The sequence below is a fragment of the Dipodomys merriami genome, unplaced genomic scaffold, assembly GCF_024711535.1.
Source record: "Dipodomys merriami isolate MVZ:Mamm:240054 unplaced genomic scaffold, mDipMer1.0.p SCAF_68, whole genome shotgun sequence".
In the NCBI taxonomy this organism is placed as follows: domain Eukaryota; kingdom Metazoa; phylum Chordata; class Mammalia; order Rodentia; family Heteromyidae; genus Dipodomys; species Dipodomys merriami.
The window spans coordinates 922873-946867 of record NW_027206268.1 but is presented as its reverse complement, the minus strand read 5'-3'; the positions used below and the strand labels follow the sequence as shown (position 1 = coordinate 946867).

Sequence of the window (23995 nt, the reverse complement as noted above, 5' to 3'; positions counted from 1 at the left end):
TAGCACTGTGGCTCAAGTAGTAGAGCGCTAGCCTGGAGAACAGAGAAGCTCAGGGACAGTGCCCAGGCCCTGAGTTCAAGCCCCAGGACTGGCAAAAAAAAGTCAACATTAGATTTTGCTTGGGCAAGTTACCACTCCCAGACCTGTCACTCACTGGTCACCGGCAGGATGAAGTCATCGATTACAGAATCTTATTGTTGATGTCTCCAACCCGTTGGGAATTTCCTGTTTAATTGTAGGGAAAGGCTGGGGGTGGGGAGAAGTCCGACTCAAAAGGAAACTGAAATCGAATGTGGGAAACAACTGCAGATGAAATTCTCTAACAAGAACTCCGGAGGGAGATGCTAACCAGGGAAGACATCCAGAAAAGATACGGATGCTATCTGGCTGGAAGGGTGGATCCAAATAACACTGGGAAACTTCTGGATGCTGTGTGGAGAGGGAAAGGCCCAGGTCTGCAAGGGTGGAGTAGGGGATGGAATGAGTCAGCTTCAACAGCTGAGTTAAAGGAATCCAGCCAGAAGCTGGGGCAGGAAGTCAGACCAGAGAGGCAGTACATGAGTAACACAGGCTGGTCCTGAACTCACAGAACCATTGCCAGGATGGTACACATCCAGCCAAGGTACTGTGGCCTGGTACCTCAACCTGTCATCCTAGCTACTCAGGAGAATGAGATCGGAGGATCATGGTTCAAAACCAGCCTGTGCAGGAAAGTCTGTAAGACTCTTTATCTCCAAATGATCAACAAAATCCAGAAGTGGAGAGGTAGCTCAGGCAGTAAGAGTACCAGCCTTGAATGGAAGAGAACACCCAGGTTCTGAGTTCAAACCCCAGTACCAGCATACAAAAATGCAGATTCGGGGCTGGGAAGGTGGCTTAGTGGTAGAGTGCTGGCTTAGCATGCATGAAGCCCTGGGTTCAATTCTTCAGTACCACATACACAGAAAAAGCCAGAAGTGGCGCTGTGGCTCAAGTGGTAGAGTGCTAGCTCAGGGACAGTGGCTAGGCCCTGAGTTCAAGCCTCAGGACTGATTAAAAATGCAGATTCCTGGGCCATGCATTTATTATTCTGGCCCTGGAATCTATATTTTCCCCATACTACTTTTCTTCTGGTATAGTAAAGGTAAGGTATCTTTTTTTTTTTTTTTTTATGTCAGTCCTGGGGCTTAAACTCAGGGCCTTGAACTCAAGGCTAACACTCTACCACTTGAGCCACAGTGCCACTTCTGGCTTTTTAAAAATTTTAATATATTTTTTTATTGTAAATACACTGTACAGAGAGGTTACAGTTACATGAGCAAGGTAATGAGTACATTTCCTATCAAGCATTGTTGTCTCCTCCTTTGATTTTCCCCTACCATCCCTTCCCTCCCACCTCCACAACTGTACTCTCCCCACCCCCGTTTTCCCCCTTTCTGGCTTTTTGTGTGTATTTGGTACTGAGGAATGGAACCCAGGGCTTCATGCATGCTAGACCAGCACTCTACCACTGAGCCACCTGCCCAGCTCTCTGCTATATTTTGGGATCTTGAGGAAATGACCCTGTCCCCCTTAGACCTTGTATCTTTGTTTGTTTGGTTGGTTTTTTGGGTCCGGTCATGGGGCCTGAACTCTGGGTCTGGGCGCTGTCCCTCAGCTCTTCAGCTCAAGGCTAGTGCTCTACCACTTGAGCCACAGCGCCACTTCCGGCTTTTTTCTTTTTGCTTATGTGGTGCTGAGGAATCGAACCCTGGGCCTCTGGCATGCAAGGCATGCGCTCTACCACTGAGCCACCTTCCCAGCCCCAGACCTTGTATCTTTGGAAGGAGCATTGTGAGTCTCCTCTCTTGAAGACTGAGAGGGGAGAGGTATGTAGGGACCAATTGCAATCCCTCCCAGGACTGTTGCTTCTCCTTCCCCTCCTGTCTTCTTTCTTCCTCTCCCTTTCCTTCCCTCTCTTCACCTCTCTGTTTCTCCCTCCCTCCCTCCCTCCCCTCTCAGAACTGGAGCTATAAACTCATCTGATTGCCTCTTTGACCCTGGGCAGGGGAGTCCAAACTACTGGGGTTCAATCAAGGTTATTCTTCTTCTAGGAATGATACTGTGGGTTCTTTCTCCCTCTCATCCGGTCTGCGTCATCATCTCGGTCACAGCTGGTCAGTCAAGGCAGATGGAAAATGTCAAGCCTTGCTCCACAAAAGCTATTTCTAGCATGGTGTGTGTGTGTGTGTGTGTGTGTGTGTGTGCGCGCGTGTGTGCGTGTGTGTGTTCTCAAATTCAGGGCCTGGGCACTGGCCCTTAGCTTTTTCATTCAAGGCTAGTGCTCTCTACCACTTGAGCCACAACTCTACCTCCAGCATTTTTGTATGTGGGTGTGGGTGTGGGTGTGTTCATTGGAGATAAGAGTCTCACAGGCCACATGCTGATGGCTCATGGTGTAATCCTAGCTACGCAGGAGGCTGAGATCTGAGGATCGCAGTTCAAAGCCAGCCCAGGCAGGAAAGTCCATGAGACTCTGATCTCCAATAAATTGCTCAGAAAACCAGAAGTGACTCTGTGGCTCAAATGGTAAAGTGCTAGCCTTGAGCTAAAGAGCTGAGGGACAGTGCCCAGGTCCAGAGTTCAAGCCCTACAACCAACCAAAAAAAACCCAAAAGTGATTCTTGCAAAGTTTCAAAGCAGAGTCAGGATTCAAGCCAAGCCAGCCTTCCCACGTCCAAACCACTCACTGCATCTTTGTCTCCTTGCCTCCTGATCAAAGTATCCAGTGAGCCATGAATGTCTCTCCTCCACCCCCATTTCTGTTTCCTTTGGGTTTAATGAAAGCCTTTAGGCCCTAGTGCAGGACGCAAGACAAGAGGCCCAGCTTCTTGTGCAAGAGCAGTTGGTTGAGACATGCCAACTGTTCTCAGATAATCATGGTCCTAAAGCGGGCTTGGAAATATAGCTAATGTGGTTGGGCACCAGTGGCTCACGCCTGTCATCCTAGCTACTCAGGAGGCTGAGATCTGAGGATTGAGGTTTGGAGCCTGAAGAAGACAAATCCTAGAGACTCTGATCTCCAATGAACCAGCAAAAAAGTTGAAAGTGAAGGTGTGATTCCAATGCATCAAGTGCTAGCTAGCCTTTAGCAGAAGAAGAGATTAAAAAACAAAAAAGCTAAGCAAGAGCACAAGGTCCTGAGTTCAAGTCCCAGGACTGGCACAAAACTAAATAAGACATATTAGCTAAGTCATGACTTTTTTTTTGGGGGGGGGGTGTCAGTTGTGGGTCTTGAACTCTGGGCCTTGGCGCTGTCCCTGAGTGCTTCAGCTCTAGGTGAGCGCTCTACCACTTGAACCACAGCGCCACTTCTGGTTTTCTGGTGGTTTATTGGAGAGAAGAGTCTCACAGACTTTTCTTGCCCGGGCTGGCTTTGAACTGAGATCCTCAGATCTCAGCCTCCTGAGTAGCTAGGATGACAGGTGTGAGCCACCAGCACCCAGCTAGTCGTGACCTTTAACCTTTGGGTTTCCTTAACCTGCAGTCTTCAGCAAGCTAAACGCTTGGAGTCAGACTGGGGAGAATGCACATGGGGAGGTGGTGGGGTGGCAGGTTCCTGGGAGCACCAAGCTTCTGGCCTCAGAGATCGCAGAATCTCGCATGGCTGGTGGAAAGGAAACAGAGGACAGCAAAAGGTAAATGTGGGACCAAGGAAGAAATGGGAGAGCCAGCCAAGAGGTAGGCTGACGTTCTGTGGGGTTTGAGATGCCCGGACCATTCTGAGATCTGGGGATTCAATCTTGGGCTTCTGCTGGAAGATGATGGGATCCATTCCTGGAGTCTCTTTTGGTGGTGAACAGCCACAGATTTACCCAACTTTGAGAGTCCATCCGGCTTGGTGCAGTAGCCTGGTTGTGACACAAGTTCTGCTCCACCCCCCCCCCCCTAGTTAACGGCTACCAGCCTACTGGGCCTAAGGTTCCTCTTTGATGAAGCCGTTCACGTGAGGTCTGTTGAGACTCTGACTTGGGGAACAAAGAGAGGTCAACAGGACTGGTGAACCCCACAGAAGGAGTCAAAGAGCACTTACTGAATGCATAAACGAAGGCATGAAAGTTACCTGCAGAATGTGCAGGAATCAATATATAAAGAAGTGAGCCTAGGTTGGGCGTGGTGGCTCACACCTGTCATTCTAGCCACTCAGGAGGCTGAGACCTGAGGATCGAGGTTTGAAGTCATCCCGAGCAGAAAACATTCCAAGAGTTTGTTTGTTTGTTTTGTTTTCAGAGCATCATGCGCTTTGCTTTATCTTTCTTGCTCAAGGCTGAAGCTCCACTGAGCCACAGGCCCAATTCCAGCCTTCACTGATGGAGATAAGAGATAAGAGTCTCTAGAGTTTGCTGGCCTCAAACCAAGATCCTCAGATTTCAGTCCTCCTGAGCAGCTAGGATCATAGGCATGAGCCAGCAGCACCCATAGGCTCTATGCTATCTGAAAAATCTGTCTGTCTTCCCTGCCTGCTCTGTAGCTACTCTGCTCAGGGCTGTCTGTCAGCCCTCCTGAGTAGCTAGCATGACAGGCATGAGCCCAGCTTTCCATGAGACTCTTAGTCTCCAATGAACCATCAGAAAACAGTAAGTGGTACTGTGGCTCAAAGTGGTAGAGCACTGGCCTTGAGCAAAAAAGCTTAGGGATAGTGCCCAGGTCCTGAGTTCAAGCCCCATGACCAACAAAACAAAACTTCCAAACTAACTACAGTATAGACCCAGCGGTATTAATAGTCAATTTGACCTTTTTCCTTTCTGGGACTCAGTTTCTCTCTTTTGTTATTGTTGATGTTGATTGTGGGACTTGAACTCAGGGCCTGGGTGCTGTCCCTGAGCCTCTCAAGGATAGCAGTCTACCACTTAAGTCACAGCATCACTTCCAGTTTTTGAGTGATTAATTGGAGATAAGAGTCTCATGGACTTTTCTGGCTGGGCTGGCTTTGAACCCTGATCCTCAGATCTCAGCCTCCTGAGTAGCTAGGATAATAGGTGTGAGCCACTGGTGCCTGGCTCTCTACTTGTCAACAGGGCCGTGGAATTGGTGGTTCCAGGTTTCTTCTAGACACTAAAACAGGACTGCAGCCAGATGTTTTGGGGCAAAGGAAATGAACTATTTTCAATTCCTCAGGACTCACCCAAAGCTTCTGTAAATGACCTATCAGCTCGGCCTGCAAGATAGATCTCAAGGCAAGACAAAAACAAAAATGCCTTCTAGAGAAGGTATCTTGGGCTGGGAGGGTGGCTTAGTGGTAGAGTGCTTGTCTAGCATGCATGAAGCCCTGGGTTCGATTCCTCAGTACCACATACACAGAAAAGGCCAGAAGTGGCACTGTAGCTCAAGTGGTAGAGCACTTGCCTTGAGCACAGAGAGGCTCAAAGACAGTGCCCAGGCCCTGAGTTCAAGCCCCAGAACCGGCAAAAAGAGAGCAAGAGACACAGAGAGAGACACAGAGAGAGAGAGAGACAGAGATAGAGAGAAGCTGTCTTGTAGCCTGACATGGGCTCACAACTGTAACCCTAGCTACTCAAGAGGCTGAGATCTGAGGATTTCCACTGGAGGCCAGCCTGGGTAGGAAAGTCTTTAAGACTCTTACCTCCAATGAAGCACCAAAAACAACAACAAAAAAAACACTGGGAGATAGAGGTGTGGCTCAAGTGGTAGAGCACCAGCTTTGAGCCAAAACAGCTCAGGGACAGCGCTAAGACCCTGAGTTCAAGCCGAGATATCCCCTGTTGGGTTAAGATCAAGGCTTCCCTTTCTCATTTCAGAGTGTCAGCATTTGAGGGCCCGTAGCCAAGTCCCTCCAGAGTTTGGGGAAAAGGTCAGTTGGTTTGAAAATTACGCAAGCTAATTCTGCAATAGAGTGGAGGAGGGGAGATGTGGACATTCTTCAAAGGACAGTGGTTGAGGGGGCCACACAGTGCCCGGGACGGTATGGTACTGTACCCCAGCCAAAGCAAACACACACAAACATTCTGAGTTGGCATCTGTTCAGCGCGACCAGATCCTTCTAAGAGTGTTCTAGAGCATTCCATGATCAAGTTCGGAAAGTATATTATGTAACGCACCTGGGCTGGACAAAGGAGAGCTGGTTTTATTTGTGTGGCTTTTGGCAGGAGTCTTAGGCTGTGTGCAGGGGAACGTTTAGGGGTATAGCGGGGAGTGAATGAGCGAATTGAATATGCCTGGTTGTTCATATGCACATATGCAGCTGAACCTTGAAGTGTGTGTGTGTGTGTGTGTGTGTGTGTGTGTGTGTGTGTGTGTGTGTGTGTGTGTGTGTGTGTGTGTGTGTGTGTGTGTGTGTGTGTGTGCGCCTGCCAGGACTAGGGCTTGAACTCAGGGCCTGAGCTTTGTCCTTTAAGTGCATTCAAGGCTGGAGTTCTACCACTTGAGCCACAGCCCCCGCCTTGCAGTGTTGTTGTTGTTTTGCTGGTTAATTGGAGTCTCACGGACTTTCCTGCCTGGGCTGGCTTCAAACTATGATCCTCAGATCTCAGCCTCCTGAGTAGCTAGGATTCTAGGTATAAACAAAACGGCAAGAAAACCAGTTCTTTTTTTTTTAATTTTTAATTTTGGCCAATCCTGGGGCTTGAACTCAGGGCCTGGGCACTGTGCTTGAGCTTCTTTTGCTCAAGGCTAGCCCTCAACCACAGTTGTGCTCACTCTCGAGACCCCCGAAGACCACCAGAGACCAGAGTCAATGTAATAGCAAAAGAGTCATTGATGGCAGGCTCGAACCTGGACTTAGAACCTTCACCGATGCAGTGGTCAGAGTTGAGAGCCCCAACTTCTGATTTGGAGGGGTTTTTATTGCTAGTACATCAAGGGTAGGGATTTTCAGTTTGACAGATTTATGATTGGTTGATATTTACCAAGTAAACATAGCTTGGTCTCTTTTGGCTATGGACCTGGGCCTAACTGCAACCTATTAGGAGCATCTGAAACTTTGGAGACTTTCCACCTGCTGATTTGCTGTTACTGGGGTGGGTTGTTAGTAGAACATTCTGTGTTTTTTTCTGGGAACTTATTGTTGCACACGGGGTCACTCTCCAGTGATGCCCACAGAATGGCACCTAATCTTTAAGATGGGGTCAGTCTGATTTTTCTTCCCCCCCCCCCACTTCTCTTATGTTACTTAGGAGCCAATCATGGGCCCTGTGGTTGCATCTCTATGTCTGAATAGGAGTCTTTCAGGTTCTCATTTTGCAGGGGCTGATATGGGGTTCGTAGAACCATTAATTGCTCAGTATTTACCCGTTCCTTAACCAATGCAGAACCTTGGATAAAGGGAACTGTACATCATAACACATCCAACAGGATTCCGTGCTGTCTAGGCTAGTCTGATTTAGGACCACATAGGTATTAACTAACAACTTCCATACAGGGAACCCCAAGGGTTGGTCTGGCTCATTTTCAAGCTCTGGCCTATGTCTCCAGGCCTGTTCGGGCTTGAGTGTCAGAGGTTTTTGGTAACCGTGGGCCGTGGGTAGGGGGGCTGAGTTTTCAGGCTTTCTATCTGAGGCGGTCTCCAACAATATATTAGGGCCTACCACGGCTGGGGCATGACTTGGTAATTTAAAAAAACCTAAAGAGTCGGGAGGATCCCTTTGTGGTTACCACCAGGTCTGTGTAGCCTGAGTCCCCCAAGATATTCCTAGGTCCCATCCTCCAGTACTCTTTGCTTTGGATGTAAATTGGGCTCTGATCTTGGAGTCCTGAGCGTTGGGTTTGGTAAAAATAACAAGGTCTCCTCCTTTCCCTGGCCCAATAGGTATATGTACTTGTCTCACACCCCCATTTCTTACAGTAATCATCAGTGGGGTCCCCGCATTGTTCCGTCCATTTCCCCTCCCCCCCGCACCCCGGATATACGTACCAGCTTCTCCATCTACACTCTGGGTAGGAGTCTTGTCTAGTCCAGCTAGTGCAGGACCAAGATCCCTCTGCTAATTGGCATAAGTCAAAAACCAAATCAGGAAACCAAAGCAATAGCCCTATTTTAGAAGCCAGGATCAATCTGTTTCCTGTCTCAGGATTGCTGGCAGTCCAAGTCTAGTTATATGGGTGGTGGGGGTTAGGACTGCTGTAGTCAAGGAGCATAGCTATTATCAACAACATTAGCATTCTAAGTTTTTCTGTGGCATAATTTAAGGTTAAAGGATGGTCTCTATTGCAGCTAATCTGCCACTGAGATAGGTAGTCTTCTCTCGCTGGGAAAGGGTCCATTGGTTTGACGCGAGTGAAGTGCATCCAGGTGGCAAAACTCTGTTGATCTTGAGCGTGGTGGGCATTGTCAGCACCATGATGTAAATAAAGTCTCTTCCAATGGGCTTCCAGGTTTCCCTGTCAATGGCGCTTCACATAGACCCAGTCTCCTGGTGGGAAGCGGTGAGGCTCTGGTCAAGGTCCCAGTCTTGTAAAGGGCCTTTAGTTTTGGCCAGATCTCCTAGTGGACCACTGCAGGACTTGGAGGGAAGATAAAAGTTCATCATCAGCGTACTCAGTCAACAGGTGGGATTGCAGGTTAGAGATAATAGAAGGGGGAATTCCAAACAGAATTTCAAAGGGGGGGTCATCCCAGGTGGGCGAACATAACACTATTTAAGAGAGAAAGTAAATCTTTTGGGTTATCTGAAAATCTGGCATTTTGGTTTTTGCAATTATACAGGTCACTGGTAGCAAAGGGCCAGTATTGGAGCTGTGGATTGCTGGTAGCATGGTGGTGGGGGGGATCCGATCTCCTCCAGTGGTAAGGCCATGGTTGGATCAACCTGTGATGGACTTAATGGCCCGTTGCGCCCTCCCTTTAGTCCCCCCTCCCCTGCCACTGCAAACTCCCTCCTCCTGCAGATACTCCTTCATCTGATGAGGGAGGTGTTCCTGGCTCAAGAGGGGTTGGGGGAGGTGGTTGACATAGAGGGGGAGTGAAGAAAAGTTCCCCCAGTGTTCCTCCCTGTAAAACAGGATACAGAGGAGCAGAGGGATGATGTACCAGTAGTTTGGCTTCCTTAACCACCAAGATTTTTGTTTCTGATGCCTGTAGGGTCAAAAAAGAGGTCAGCCACAAGGGTGATTCCACTATCAGGCCCTGTCAAATCAAAATATATGGAATGTGGTCCTGATGTCCACTTCATTCTGGAAAAAAAGACCTTTGTTTGAACTTTCAGTATGGTATTTCTATCTAGAGTGCCCTGCGGGGGTCACCCTCCTTCAAAGGTGGTCCACTCAGACCTACAAAAAGTAATACGTTTTTCCCTTTGTAATTTCAACACTGAAATCGTGATCCCTTTCCCTCACATCCCTGAAATTGGTTACCAGGTGGGAGAGGGGGGTAGTTTGAGTCTGTCCCATGATTACATCAGTCTGAACAGTCGCCTCAAGTACAATTTGACAAACAGCAAAGACACACGGAGACATGACATTAAAAGCCAAACCAAAAGTAACAGACACCCAGGGAGATCTACTCTCATAGTTAGTTCCTCCTGTGTTGTCAAATCGAAGAAGAATAAGAGGAGAATAAAAAAATAATCATTACTTGTCAATACTTTAGGGCGGTTCGGTTCCCAGGAGATTTGGGAATGTCTCCCACAGACCCCCGTTGGCGACCTTATAGTGCATCTGCCAAGGTTTCTATGCCAACTCAAAATCCAATCCTGCAGGACACACAGACACGAAAAGGGGACAAGGGCACCTACTCACCAGCCGGTTCCCGATTCTGACCATGGTGTCAGGGTGGGCTTAGGAGGGTATCCCGGATGAGCCCCCCAAAATGTTGTGGTCGCTCTTGAGTCCCTGGAAGACCAGAGACCAGAATCGATGTAATAGCAAAAGAGTCATTTATTGCAGGCTCGAGCCTGGACTTACAACCTTCACCGACGCAGTAGGTCAGAGTTGAGAACCCCGACTTCTGATTTGGAGGGGTTTTTATTGCCCATATATCAAGGGTAGGGGTTTTCAGATTTATGATCGGTTGATATTTACCAAGTAAACTTAGCTTGGTCTCTATTGGCTATGGACCTGGGCCTACCTGCAACCTATTAGGAACATCTGAAACTTTGGGGACTTTCCACCTGACTGCTAATTTGCTGTTACTGGGGTGAGTTCTTTGTGTTTTTTTTTTTTCTGGGAACTTATAGTTGCACACGGGGTCACTCTCTGGTGATGCCCACAGAATGGCGCCTAATCTTTAAGATGGGGTCAGTCTGGCTCTTCACCATTTGAGCCACAGTGCCACTTCTGGATTTTTCTGTTTCTGTGGTACTGAGGAATCGAACCCAGGGCTTCATGCATGCTAGGCAAGCCACTCTACCACAGAGCCACCTTCCCAGCCCCCAAAACCAGTTCTTCTCAGAGCATTTGGTGGGGTCTGACAGGGTTTGTGTCTTCTAGAAGCACTTGAGGGTTGGGGATTATAGTTGAGTGGTGCTTGTTGACCATGTGTAAGTGATACCCTGGCTTCCTAGCACTATAAACCAAACAAAAACCAAATAAAAACCACAGCATTGTTGCTATGTCCTGTGAGCGATCACTGGGGGATGAAAGGTCCTTACCTCATAGCTCTAATGTCCACCCCCAGGGTTTCTGACTAATGAAAACTTCTCAGGTTGTTCTGTTCTACACTCAAGAGATCACTGATCCTATTTCAGAGCAGCTGGAGGCCCGTGTGTGTGTGTGTGTGTGTGTGTGTGTGTGTGTGTGTGTGTGTGTGTGTGTGTGTGTGTGTGTGTGTGTGTGTGTGTGTGTGTGTGTGCTGGTACTGGGGCTTGAACTCAGGGCCTTGCATTCTTGGTGTTGTTTTTTCTTTTAGTTCAAGGCTGGAGCTCTACTCCTCGAATTACACACTTCTTCCAGCATTTTTGCTGGCTAGCTGGAGAGAAAAGTTTCTCCCCTATGGGTTTGTCTGCTTTGAACCCATGACCCTCAGATCTTAGCCTCAGTGAGGAGTTAGGATGATAGGGGTGAGCCCCTAGTCCCGTCCTGACTCCCCTCTTCGTCTCTGTTCCCTGCAGAAAGACTTCATCTTGTTGACTGTGGGCTTGAAATGCTTTTTCAATGGGTGGGGGCCTCTCAGGGTTGAGTAGCCGGGACAAATGCACAGGATAAAGCAAAGGGGGCGGGGACACTGTGGTCCCACGCCAGAACTAGCACCCTTCTGTCTGAGGACCGACTGAGGCAGAGAGGAGTGGGCCTATAGTCTTCTAGAATGTTATCAGTGCTGAACTGAGAGACCTGCCCTGAGCACGTCCTGTTCCCCATTCAGAGGTCAAGGCAGAACAGGATGAACTCAACTCACCCAGCTTTGCATCAGGTGACCCTGAGGGCTTCCTAGGTTATCTCATGACCGAAGCTAGAAGGTTCTGAGAAGGGTAGGTCTACCCTCCCCAACCCCCCTTCCAAGGGTCTGGGGCCCGATTTCCAAATGCCTCAGAGTTATAAAGAAGAACACTGGGCACCCATAGCTCACTCCTGTCATCTTAGCTACGCAGGAGGGTGAGATCTAACAATCACATCAAGGTTCAAAGCCAGCCCAAGCAGGATAGTTCTTTTTTTTTTTTTTTTTGTCAGTTGTGGGGCTTGAACTCAGGGCCTGGGTTCTGTCTCCTGAGCCTTTTTGCTCAAGGTTAGGATGTACAGGCATGAGCCACCAGCACCCAGCCATGAGATTCTACCCTGTCGCATACAACCCACTGCTACTGGGGACAAGCTAGTAATGAACACCAGACTGTGGGATTGAGGTCTGGGGCCCCAGGGGCCTGAAGCCTTGCTCTAGCTTCAGGTCCCCAAGTTCCATTTTACAAGGTATTTATTGAGTAGGGTACTGCAGCAGAAAGAGAGGTCACCATATCCTTGAAGTCACAAGCACCAATCATGAGGCACAACCTTAATCAAGTGATGAATAACTTCTTTATCTTTGCCTCTGTCCCAGAGCCTCTCTGTGCTCAAGGCTAGTTCTTTGTCCCTGGAACCACAGCGCCACTTCTGGCTTTTTCTGTGTATGTGGTACTGAGGAATCAAACCCAGGGCTTCATGCATGCAAGGCGAGCACTCTACCACTCAGCCACCTTCCCAGCCTTAAATAACTGATTTATCTTAAGAAACAGATAGATGTAAGCAGTAAATGACATATAATTTACATAGGCTTTTTGTCCATTCCAAAGCTCCCAAAAAGTCTGGGGTAGAATTAGCCTACATCCAGGATAGAAATCTGAATTCCTATCAAACAAACCAGGACTGATAAGACCTTTTCAGGAAAACTCTCAGTATTCGGAGAGTTCATATGGGGAGGAGACCTTCCAAACTCCCAATCTTTTTGGGTTTCAAGGCTTAGCTTGGTGTGTGTGTGTGTGTGTGTGTGTGTGTGTGTGTGTGTGTGTGTGTGTGTGTGTGTGTGTGTGTGTGTGTGTGTGTGTAGCACACTTACCTCCAATTAACCAGCAAAAGAGTTAGAAGTAAAGCTGTGGCTCATATGGTACCACACTAACCTTGAGCACACACAAAAAAATCCTGAGTTCAACCTCCGGACTGGCAAACACACAAAGTTACCCATTCTTCTGAGAGCCCCAAATCTTCACTGAGGTTCCCCCAAACCTGTTTGATCCTGTATCCTGATCCCAGCTCTCTCCCTCCTTACAAGTGGCCATGTTGGCTGTATTACACAGCCCTCCCCTATGGTGCCAAAATTGCGGTGTAAAATAGCCTTGGGTACGGAGACGCTCGGGTGCCCTGTTTAATTTACGTATGATGTCAGTAGTAGCCTTGCTTGAGGTTGCCAGGAATTTTCTGATGTACCAGGGTCGGTTGGTTTGACCTTGATGGCCTTTTCCACGTAGGAATTTGACATGGCTCTGAACCTGGAGAGGTCCAGCCAAGTGGACAGCAGATTGAATTTTGAACTCAGGTGACCCAGTACCCATGGTGCTTTGCTTCCTGGATCTGCCTGGGGTACACACACACACACACACACACACACACACACACACACACACACACACGTGTGAACCTGGCCCAGGGGCTGGTATATGACTGCCACCCCATGAATGGGCACATCCCAGAACAAGAGCTGGGGACACCACTATATCCCACAAACAAGTGTGTGTCTATATGTGTGTGTGGTCCTGAGGCTTGAACTCAGGGCCTGGGTTCTGTCCCTGAGCTTCTTTTCTCTGGTGGTTCATTGGAGTTAGGAGTCTCATAAGCTTTCCTGCCTGGGCTGACTTTGTTTTATTTTTATTTTTGTGTGTGTGGGAGGGTCTTGATTCTTGAACTCTGGGTCTGGGCACTGTCCCTCAGCTCTTCAGCTCAAGGCCAGTGTACTACCACTTGAGCTACAGCTCTACTTCTGGTTTTCTGGTAGTTCATTGGGATAAGAATCTCACAGACTTTCCTGCCCGGGCTGGCTTTGAACTGTGATCCTCAGATCTCAGCCTCCTGAGTAGCTAGGATGACAGGCGTGAGCCACCAGTGCCTGGCTTAAAATTCAGTTTTCTAAAAGTATAAGCTCCTGAGACCAGGGATGTTTGTGGAGAGGGGGCTGTACCTGGAACCAAACCTACTCCATGTTGTGTGCTCTGCTTTGGTTGCCTGTGCAGAGGGAAACATATCCGCCTGTGAGCTTTGCCAGGGGAGAGAAACTTCCCTGGAAAACGCAGCTCCCCTTCCAGCCCCCTTCGTCATGAAGGAAGACTTGAATGACACTATATCTTTTTTTACCCCAGGCCTGGGGCTTGAATGCAGGGCTTGGATTCTGTCCCTGAGCCTCTCTGTGTTTAAGGCGAGTGCTCTACCACTTGAGCCACAGTGCCACTTCTGGCTTTTTCTGTGTATGTGGTACTGAGGAATCAAACACAGGGCTTCCTGCATGTGAGGCAAGCACTCTACCACTGAGCCACCTCCCCAGCCCTTCTACATTTTTTTTGGTCAGTAGTGGGGCTTGAACTCTGGGCCTGGGCACTGTCCCTGAGCTCTTCAGCTCAAGGTGAGAGCTCTACCACTTGAGCCACAGCACCACTTCTGGTTTTCTGGTGGTTTATTGGAGATAAGAGTCTCACAGCCTTTCCTGCCCAGGCTGGCTTTGAACAGTGATTCTCAGGTCTCAGCCTCCTGAGTAGCTAGGATTACAGGCGTGAGCCACAGATGCCTGGCTCTATGTCTTATTTATGCAGGCGAACCACCACAGTGTGTCCAGCATATACCATGAGACAGACTGAAAACAACAACTTATTTCTGCAAATAAACGATTACTACTATGAATTTGTCAAATTGGATCAGAAACACAAGAATATACGGGCCAATCAAAATATCTGAGCCAAGCACTGGTGTGTCATCCTAGCTACTCAGGAGGCTGAGATCTGAAGGATCATAGTTCAAAGCCAGCCCAGGTGGGAAAGTCGGTGAAACTCTTATCTCCAGTGAGCCACCAAAAAGCCAGAAGTAGAGCTTTGAACCAAGTGATGAGTACCATTCTTGAGAGAGAAAGAAAAAAAAAAAAAAAAAGCTAAGGGGCAGCTCCCAGGCCCTGAGTTCAAGCCCTTAGTACCAGCTCCATCCCCAAGTATATCAGAAAAACCAAGCCCATGAGCTTATCAAACGATCCAGACTAACAAATGATACCAGTTCCTCACCTGGCTGATATGAAAGGAGTGTCTAATGCCAGCATGACGTGGCACACACACACCCCACCTCACAATAAAACAACTCAAGTTAAATGGATAGCTGGGCTCCAGGGGCTCACGCCTGTCATCCTAGCTACTCAGGAGGCTGAGATCTGAGGATCACAGCTCAAAGCCAGCTTGGGCAAGAAAGTCTGTGAGACTCTTATCTCCAATAAACCACCAGAAGACTGCAAGTGGTGCTGTGGCTCAAGTGGTAGAGCATTCGCCTTTTGAGTGCAGAAAGCTCAGGAACAGTGCCCAGGCGCTGAGTTCAAGCCCCATGACCAACCAAAAAGAAAGTTTGGTGGCAAAACTTGAACACTGTCCTTTGAATAGAGTTGAACAACTGCAGTCGAGTTTTAAGGATTCTCTAATGTGGAAGGTAAATTAGCCAGAACACTTGTAACACAAAGGAACCAATTGTGTGCCAAACCACGATTAAACTGGGCATGCCTGTTCCTTTGATCTGTTCACATTCTAATTCCACACGAGAGAGTCTTCTTCCATACCAGCTCTTCCCACGTTCCAGTTTCTGAGTTTACCATACCTACCTGGTTGGGGCTCGCCCATCTAGAAACATAGTTTGTGGTGAGGCTTAGGTATGTGTGTGGTACGAAATTTCAGGGAGGGCCTGTCTAGATCCTAATCAATGTTGGAGAGGGGACAAGTCAGCCTGGCCAGGATGAGTGATGGGAGGTCCTTTTTTTTTTGGTCGGTCGTGGGGCCTGAACTCTGGGCCCGGGCGCTGTCCCTTAGCTCTTCAGCTCAAGGCGAGCGCTCTACCTCCTGAACCATGGTGCCACTTCCAGCCTTTTCTGCTTTATGTGGTGCTGAGGAATCGAACCCAGGGCCTCATGCATGCAAGGCAACCATCCTACCACTGAGCCGCCCCAGAACCAGGACCGTTTCTTCTCCTTCTCCTCCTCCTCCATCATGATCATCATGATCATCATCATGATTCTCCTGCCTCAGCCTCTAGAGTTGCTGGGATTTCAGGCATGCCCCTTGGCTGTCCTTCTTTTGGACATACCATTTGTAAGTTTTTCAGGGCTGCATCGTATTCCCTCAGATCACAAAGGAGCAAACTGGTCCACAGAAGCAGAGGCATTTCATCCCGGAAGTGCCAGGAAATCAGGCGAGAACTGAGATTCGAACCTCTTCCCCACTCCATGGTTGAGATTCTGGACGGGTCGGATTCAAAGGAACGCTCCTCAGTAACCCTGGGTGTTCCCCACATCTTCCGGATCCTTTAACGCTGAAGCATCACTCTCGCCCTCCACAGCCCCCCTCCCGAGGCATCTCGGGAAATGTAGTTCCACAAGACTGGACCTCCAGCGTGTGGACAACAGGGACTACATTTCCCAGAAGGCTATGCTCCCCATGACGTAAGTAGGGCGACGCGCCGGTTGGGTGAAACCCTCAACAGGGTTTGTGGTTGTTGTGAATTAAGTTCTCAGAAAGAAATGAGTGACAGCGAGCAGAGGCCTTTAGCCTCTCAGGTTGTGTATCTCCTGGCTTGGCGTAGCTGGGTGCAGAAGCCAGAGTGTCCGCTGTTAGGTGTTCCGTTTCCCGTCGGAGGCCCAAAACACAGCGAAGGCACGTCTCCTTTAATTGCGGTGGGCGGGGCGAAGCGGCGCTTCCCGCGTTGCTATTGGCGGCGGTTGGGGGGGCGCGGAAACTGAACCGGCGCAACTGCCGCCGCCGCCGCCGCCGCCCGGCCGGGCGTCCCCCGGCGGCGTCTCCGGCGCCCTCAGCCCCGTCATGGCCGCGCCGGGTCAGGTAAGCCACCGAGGGGCCGGGTCGCCGGGGGCCTTCGTCGTGGTCTTGGGGCTTGGGAGCGCCGCGGGAGGGAGCGGTGGCGCGGGGTGAGGGCGGCCCGGGGCGGCGAGGCCGGGCGAGGCCGGGCCCAGGGCGGCCTGGTGCGCCTCAGGATCGGGGTTAGGCCCCGGGCCGGGGGGGGGGGGGGATGGCTGGGATGGAGGTGGGCCTGGAACCCTCCAGCCTCCCTCCCTCTCTGAGTGCCAGGCCCCCTTCAGAGGGGTGGGGTGAGGGGGGGAGAGGTCAGAGGGGAGGGGTCAGAGGGGAGAGGTCAGAGGGGAAGGAGTTGGGGGGGGTGGGAGAGGAGAGAACCCCAAAACACGCACACACACACACACCACACTTGCCAGTCAGAAGGGAGGGGTCAGAGGGGAGAGGTCAGAGGGGAAGGAGTTGGGGGGGGTGGGAGAGGAGAGAACCCCAAAACACGCACGCACACACACACACACACACACACCACACTTGCCAGTCAGAAGGGAGGGGTCAGAGGGGAGAGGTCAGAGGGGAAGGAGTTGGGGGGGGGAGAGAGGAGAGAACCCCAAAACACCCACGCACACACACACACACACACACACACCACACTTGCCAGTCAGAAGGGAGGGGTCAGAGGGGAGGGGTCAGAGGGGAAGGAGTTGGGGGGGTGGGAGAGGAGAGAACCCCAAAACACACACACACACACACACACACACACACACACACACACACACCACACTTGCCAGTCAGAAGGGAGGGGTCAGAGGGGAGAGGTCAGAGGGGAAGGAGTTGGGGGGGGAGAGAGGAGAGAACCCCAAAACACACACACACGCACATATACATATATACATATATGCACACACATATATACATATGTGTGTGTGTGTATATATATATATATATATATATTTGCCATCCCTGGGGTTTGAACTCAGGGCCCGGGCCCTGTTCCCTGAGCTTGCTTTTGCAGTTCAAGGCTAGCGCTCCACCACTCGAGCCACAGGGCCAGCCACTTCTGGATTCCCCCCCCCCCCCCCCCCCCGTGTGTACCTGTGTGGCAGCAAGGAATCGAACCCAGGGCTTCACGCATGCGAGAAGAGCACCCTACCACGAAGCCATCTTCCCAGCTCCCCCCTTCCCCCCCCCCAAAAAAAAAAAGAAAACACCTTTAGGAGAGTTTGGTTTTTATTCCGTGGGCCTGTTAGGTTTCTGGGAAACCTGGGCCAGAGATCATTGACTTTTTGTTTGTTGTTTTTTTTTATTCCCCCTGGTGTTGGGGCTTGAACTCAGGGACTGAGCACTGTCCCTGAGCTTTTGTGCCCAAGGGGAGAGCTCTACCACCTGAGCCACAGTACCACTTCTGGCCTTTTTTTGGGGGGGGGTGGGGGCCTGTGTGTCACAGACTTTTCTGGCTTTGAACCGTGATCCTCAGATCTCAGCCTCCTGAGTAGCTAGGATGACAGGCGTGAGTCCTCTGGTCCACCCCACCCCCCACCCTTTTTTGACTGTTAGACTGATGTCCTTCTGCACGCTGGGGAGTGGGGAGTCATCGGTGAGGTCCATAAATAGGGAACTCCGGAGAGAAGACCACTGTTGCAAACATCCTGGACCTGAACCTGCTTCTGGCCCACTGAGCCTAGAGCTGGCACCCTGTTGCACTCCTTAGCTGAATGGGGAATTGGTGGTTTTGTTGGAAGCCCTCTCTGCACACCTGCCGCTCCACCTGCTGTTGGGGAGGGAGGGGCGGGACTCCTGCAGGTGTTAGGGGGTGGGGCTGGGTGGAGGGCCCAGGGAGCTTTTGTTCTCATTGCAATCTCTGGATGGAGTGACAGTGGCTTTGCTCTGCTTCAGGGATTTTTTTTTTTTTTTTTAACCCTCAAGAAAAATCGTTGCTGGGTTCTCTGGAAACCATTTTCTGAGGTTGCGGAAGATCATTGTATGGCTGGGGGTCATAACTCCTAAAGGGCTGAAATACAAGCTTTTGGTGAATGGGAGAGTCTGGAATGTTCTGTCTGTTGGCTTCCTAAGCAGTGTTCTCTAACAGGTCTACTGTTTCTCTTTGGATAGAGCCCAAAGATAAGGATGATGTCACCAGAGGCCTCCATAGAGCTGGGGAATCATGTGCATAGTTCTATTTTTAGTTTAGTTTTTTTTTTTTTTTTCCAGTCCTGGGGCTTGAACTCAGGGTGTGGGCACTGTCCCTGAGATTTTTTGTTGTTGTCGTTCAAGGTTAATACTGTATTACTTGAGCCACAGTGCCACTTCCAGCTTTTTCTGTTTATGTGGTACTGAGGAATTGAACCCACAGTTTCATGCATGCTAGGCAAGCACTCTACCACTAAGCCACATTTCCAGCCCATTTTTTTTCTCATCTTTGCCAATATTTTTATTACTATTATTATTATTATTATTACTTGGTTTAGGGGGACTGGCTTGGAATTTACAGTCCTGTAATCCTACCTGGATTACAGGGAGGTGACATCCTGCCCAACCTGAGTACTTTTTTTTTTTTTTGTCAGTCATGGGGTTTGAACGGGGCCTGGGCGCCGTCCCTGTGCTCTTCAGCTGAAGGTGAGCAATCTACCCCTCGAGCCATAGCTCCACTTGCAGTTTTCTAGTGGTTTATTGGAGATGAGTCTCACGGACTTTCCTGCCCAGGCTGGCTTTGAACTGTGATCCTCAGATCTCAGCCTTCTGAGTACTTTATTATTTATCATAGATGGGGTAGTTTTCCTCACTTTCATTTTTCATGTCACCCGTTGCTAATTTATGGAAATTTACTGCATATTTCCTGTATTGATTTTATATCCTACTGCCTTGCTGAACTCATTTATTCTAGCAGTTTTTTTTTTCTTTTTTTTTTTGTCCATCGTGGGTCCTGAAGTCTGGGCCTGGGCACTGTCCCTCAGCTCTTCAGCTCAAGGCCAGTGCTCTACCACTTGAGCATCAGCGCCACTTTTTTTTTGTTTATGTGGTGCTGAGGAATCGAACCCAGGACTTCATGCCTGCAAGGCAAGCACTCTACCACTGAGCCACCTTCCCAGCCCTATTCTAGCAGTTTTTAATGGGATCCTTAGGCTTTTTCTATATATAAGATCACATGTTGAACTTTTTTTTTTCCTTTTGTCGGTTGGGAGGCTTTAACTCAGGACCTGGGCACTGTCCCTTAGCCTCTTTGAGCTCAAAGCTAGTGCTCTACCACTTGAGCCACAGTGCCACTTCCAGTTTTGCAGTGGTTAATACGAGATAAGAGTCTCATGGGGATTTTTCTGCCTGAGCTGGCTTCAAACAGCGATCCTCAGATCTCAGCCTCCTGAGTTGCGTGGATGACAGATGGCCCAGCTTACATGGAACTTCCTTTTTTCTGAAACTGAGTCTTGCCATGTAACCTTGCCCTAAGGCATGGGATCTGACTGCTGGGCTTACAGGCATCTGTGTTGTCACCTCTAGTATACCTTGAACGGTTTTTTAACCTCTCCTGGTTGTTGGAGGAAGAGTCTTGACCCTAGGAAAGCCCTGTCCTCTTCCATTTGACCTTGGCTGTCCTGCAGGAGGACCCCTCCCTGGAGAGACATTTTAAAGGCCACCGCGATGCAGTCACCTGCGTGGACTTCAGTCTCAACACGAAGCAGCTGGGTAAGAGAAGGCATCTTGGCCCAGGCCCTTGGCTAGGAGCTGAGAAGATAGTTTCTCTCCCTGGGAGGCGTGGTGTGGGGGAGCAGAGCCTGGTGCTTTGTCTAGATCTCATCTTGTTTCCACCTGCCAGCTCTCGGGGCACTGGCCTTCATGGGCATCATTTTGTATACCAAAAAAAGTGCGAAGCTCAGAGAGATCAGGGATGCCGCGAAGGTCACACAGCCTTGGGCAGTAAGGGAAAGGTGTGGTGTGGCGTGGGCTGTCCAGTGGCCACATAGATTCCCTTGCCCACAGTGAATGTGGCACCGAGCGAGCGAGCAGGATGCTGGGAAGACCCAGGACCCTCCCCCCTCCCCCCACATCCTATGGCTGTGGCTGGGGGAAGGGCACCCCTTTATTGACCATGGGAAGGCTCATACTCGGCTTTCTGGTTCCCCTAGTTCAGTCTCACCCCTTTACTCTGTGGTCAGCCAGAGGCAGACCACATCTGGAATCGGCTGTAGACAGCGAGGGGAGCAAAGTCGCTTTTTGCTCTGCGTTGGGTGCTCTCCAGCTGCTGACAGACGACTGGGCCATTTTTACTTTAGTTTTTTTTTAGTGGTACAAGGCCCTCTGGGTCAGGCTGGCTCAGGGTGTTGGGAGAACACAAGAGAATTGTGTTCTCCTGCTATCAGTTGTCACCCCCCCCCCCATGAGTGTTTTCCTGGGTGTCGGACTGGGGGTGTGTGTGTCACCGGAAGTGGGCTGCCCCCAGGGAATGTGGAGCGGGGCCTGTGGCCCGCCCTGTGGAAGCCTAGTGAAGCTGTCCCCAGAGTTCTACCGAGATCGGGGACCCCAGAGCCAAGAGTCATGGCAGCTCCCACTCTCCTCAGCCAGCAGTTCCATGGACTCGTGCCTTATGGTCTGGCACATGAAGCCCCAGTCCCGTGCCTACCGCTTCACCGGCCACAAGGACACCGTCACCTGTGTAAACTTCTCCCCCTCCGGACACTTGCTTGCCTCAGGTTCCCGGGACAAGACGGTCCGCATCTGGGTACCCAACGTGTGAGTTAAAGACTTCAAGGGAGCCGGGCGCCCGCGGCTCCCGCCTGTCATCCCAGCTACCCAGGAGGCTGAGATCTGAGGGTCGGTCTTTACAGCCAGCCTGGGGGCTGGGAAGGTGGCTCAGTGGTAGAGCGCTTGCCCAGCATGCGTGAAGCCCTGGGTTCGATTCCTCAGTACCACAGACACAGAAAAAGCCAGAAGTAGCGCTGTGGCTCAAGGGGTAGAGCGCTAGCCTTGAGCAAAAGAAGCTCAGGGACAGCGCCCAGGCCCTGAGTTCAAGCTCTATGACTGGCAAAAAAAAAAAAAAAAAAAAAAGCCAGCCTGGGCAGGAACATCTGTGAGACTCTTATCTCCAATTTACCACCAGAAAACAGAAAGTGGTGCTGTGGCTCAAGTGGTAGAGCGCTCACTTTGTGCTGAAGAGCTCAGGGACAGCGCCCAGGCCCAGAGTTCATGCTCCACAACTGACAAAAAAAAAAAAAAAGACTTCAGGGGAGCCGAATGCTGGCTCACCCCTGAAATCCTAGCTACTGAGGAGGCTGAGATCATGGTTCAAAGCCAGCCCAGGCAGGAAAATTTGTGAGTCTCTTGTCTCCAGTGAACCACCAGAAACCCAGTATGGTGCTGTGGTTCAAAGTGGTGGAGTGCTAGCCTTGAGCAGAAGTAGCTAAGGAACAGCGCCTTAGGACTGGCAAAATAAAAGACTGTGAGGGTCTTGATCATTGTCTAGGACCTTGGGGCCAGAGCTGTTTGCAGCGAGATCGAGGGCATGCGCCCTACCACTAAAGAGGTGCCTCCAGAGGCCGGGGTTTCAGTGGGGGCCCTCCTCTCTGCTGGGGACAGGGATTCTGGCTGGCTCCAGTTGCTTCCTGGTGCTTGGCTCTGTGGGAGGTGCTTTGGCTTCCCTGGGGACGTTCAGGGGTTTAGGCCTGGACTGACATTGGGAGGGGCTCGCAAGGGTGGGGAGAGCTTTGATGAGTCTCTGGGTGTCTGGTCACCACCACGAGTTTCCATCCTTGTAGCAAGGGCGAGTCCACCGTGTTCCGTGCACACACAGCCACAGTGAGGAGCGTCCACTTCTGCGGTGACGGCCAGTCCCTGGTGACAGCGTCCGATGACAAGACAGTCAAGGTGTGGTCCACTCATCGCCAGAGGTTCCTCTTCTCCCTGAGCCAGCACATCAACTGGGTCCGCTGTGCCAGGTGAGCGCTGCCCTGTCTGGAGACCCTGGAAGGAGCTGCTTGTGACCTGAGGCTGTCCCTTAGCTGGCCTCTAATCATGCCAATCCTTGGTTTCCTTATCTGTAAAATGTCAGCAGCAGAGGGGTGTGTGTGTGTGTGTGTGTGTGTGTGTGTGTGTGTGTGTGTGTGTGTGTGTGTGTGTGTGTGTGTGTGTGTGTGTGTGTGTGTGTGTGTGTGTGTGTGTGTGTGTGTGTGTGTGTGTGTGTGTGTGTGTGTGTGTGTGTGTGTCCAAAGGACTTTTCAAGGTCCCAAAATTGCCTGCACAGATAAGCCTACTTCAGCGATTCCAGTGAGCGCTGCCCTGTCTGGAGACCCTGGAAGGAGCTGCTTGTGACCTGAGGCTGTCCCTTAGCTGGCCTCTAATCATGCCAATCCTTGGTTTCCTTATCTGTAAAATGTCAGCAGCAGAGGGGTGTGTGTGTGTGTGTGTGTGTGTGTGTGTGTGTGTGTGTGTGTGTGTGTGTGTGTGTGTGTGTGTGTGTGTGTGTGTGTGTGTGTGTGTGTGTGTGTGTGTGTGTGTGTGTGTGTGTGTGTGTGTGTGTGTGTGTGTGTGTCCAAAGGACTTTTCAAGGTCCCAAAATTGCCTGCACAGATAAGCCTACTTCAGCGATTCCAGCTCCTTCAACAGAGCTTCTTTGTGTCCATTCTCGTTGCTCCAGAGGAGGGGGGTTCCGATGTCCTGGGGAGCCAGAGGTTTGGGGGGCTATTGAGCTGTCTTCTTTGGAGATGCAGGTCAGGCTCATTGTTGCCTACATAGCTCCTTAGTCCTGAGATGTCTTGAGGCTTCCGAATGGTGTGATAGGCCCACAGCAGGCTTTGAGTGGTGGGTCCCCAGGATCTCCATGCCTCCCGGGGCTGGGGGTGACAGCCACACCCCTCTGCTCTTAAGCTTGGCCTCTTCCTGTGTAGATGGAGGACACAGGTGTAGATGGAGGACCTCAGGCTGATACTGCCATCAGGTGGTACTGGCTAGGTATTGCCACTTGCTGTGCCTGCTGGGGTTTGGGGTACATTGTGCTAGTCCATGCTTACCGTAGGGTAGCCACTGCTGCCTTCCTGTCTCATAGACAGAAAAGCCGCCTGTGCACTCAGGGCATCAGAGCCAGGGGTCAAACCCCAGCTTGTGAGTGAGGCTGGCACTGGGCCTGCCAAGGGAAGGTGGTTGAGGAAAAGGGGTGTGGGGGACAAGGGGGAGTCGGCTAATGGGCAGTGTGACCATCGGCTCAGGTTCTCTCCTGATGGGCGGCTCATCGTGTCTGCTAGTGATGACAAGACGGTCAAGCTGTGGGACAAGACGAGCCGGGAATGTGTCTACTCGTACTGTGAGCATGGCGGGTGAGTCTCCCAGGCGCCCCTGCCTCCACAGGTGACCAGCACCGGTGTGAGGAGTCCCAGGAGCCTTCGGGGCTGGAACTGTGGGGGTGGCAGCCACGGCTCCTGCTGCGCGTTAGCTCTGTGGATGGAGAGTTCATCCCTCATCTGTATCCACAGATAACAGGGATGCTCAGCGTTAAGCCATCTCATGCCCTGCACCTCGTCGCTTTGTAGTTCTTAGCGCTGCGGGTGTCTGTCTATGAGCAGTTGAACTCAACAAGAAAGGGAAGGCGTTTTCCTGGGTTC

At 50.6% G+C, this 23995-nt stretch overlaps 1 protein-coding gene across 4 annotated transcripts in view; it reads left to right on the top strand.

The window, feature by feature from the left end:
- Positions 1-16214: 16214 nt before the first annotated feature.
- Positions 16215-23995, top strand: part of LOC138815961 (POC1 centriolar protein homolog A) — a 47323-nt gene continuing 39542 nt past the window's right edge. Inside the window, exons 1-5 of one of the 4 annotated variants that reach the window (XM_070005375.1) lie at positions 16215-16442; positions 20006-20090; positions 20963-21134; positions 22157-22336; positions 23603-23710. In XM_070005375.1, coding sequence (XP_069861476.1) covers positions 16425-16442; positions 20006-20090; positions 20963-21134; positions 22157-22336; positions 23603-23710 — 563 coding nt within the window. In that variant the 5' untranslated portion in view covers positions 16215-16424. Of the gene's footprint in view, positions 16443-20005; positions 20091-20962; positions 21135-22156; positions 22337-23602; positions 23711-23995 lie in introns of those variants that run through there. The other 3 variants (XM_070005379.1, XM_070005376.1, XM_070005377.1) reach the window with 3 other exon arrangements.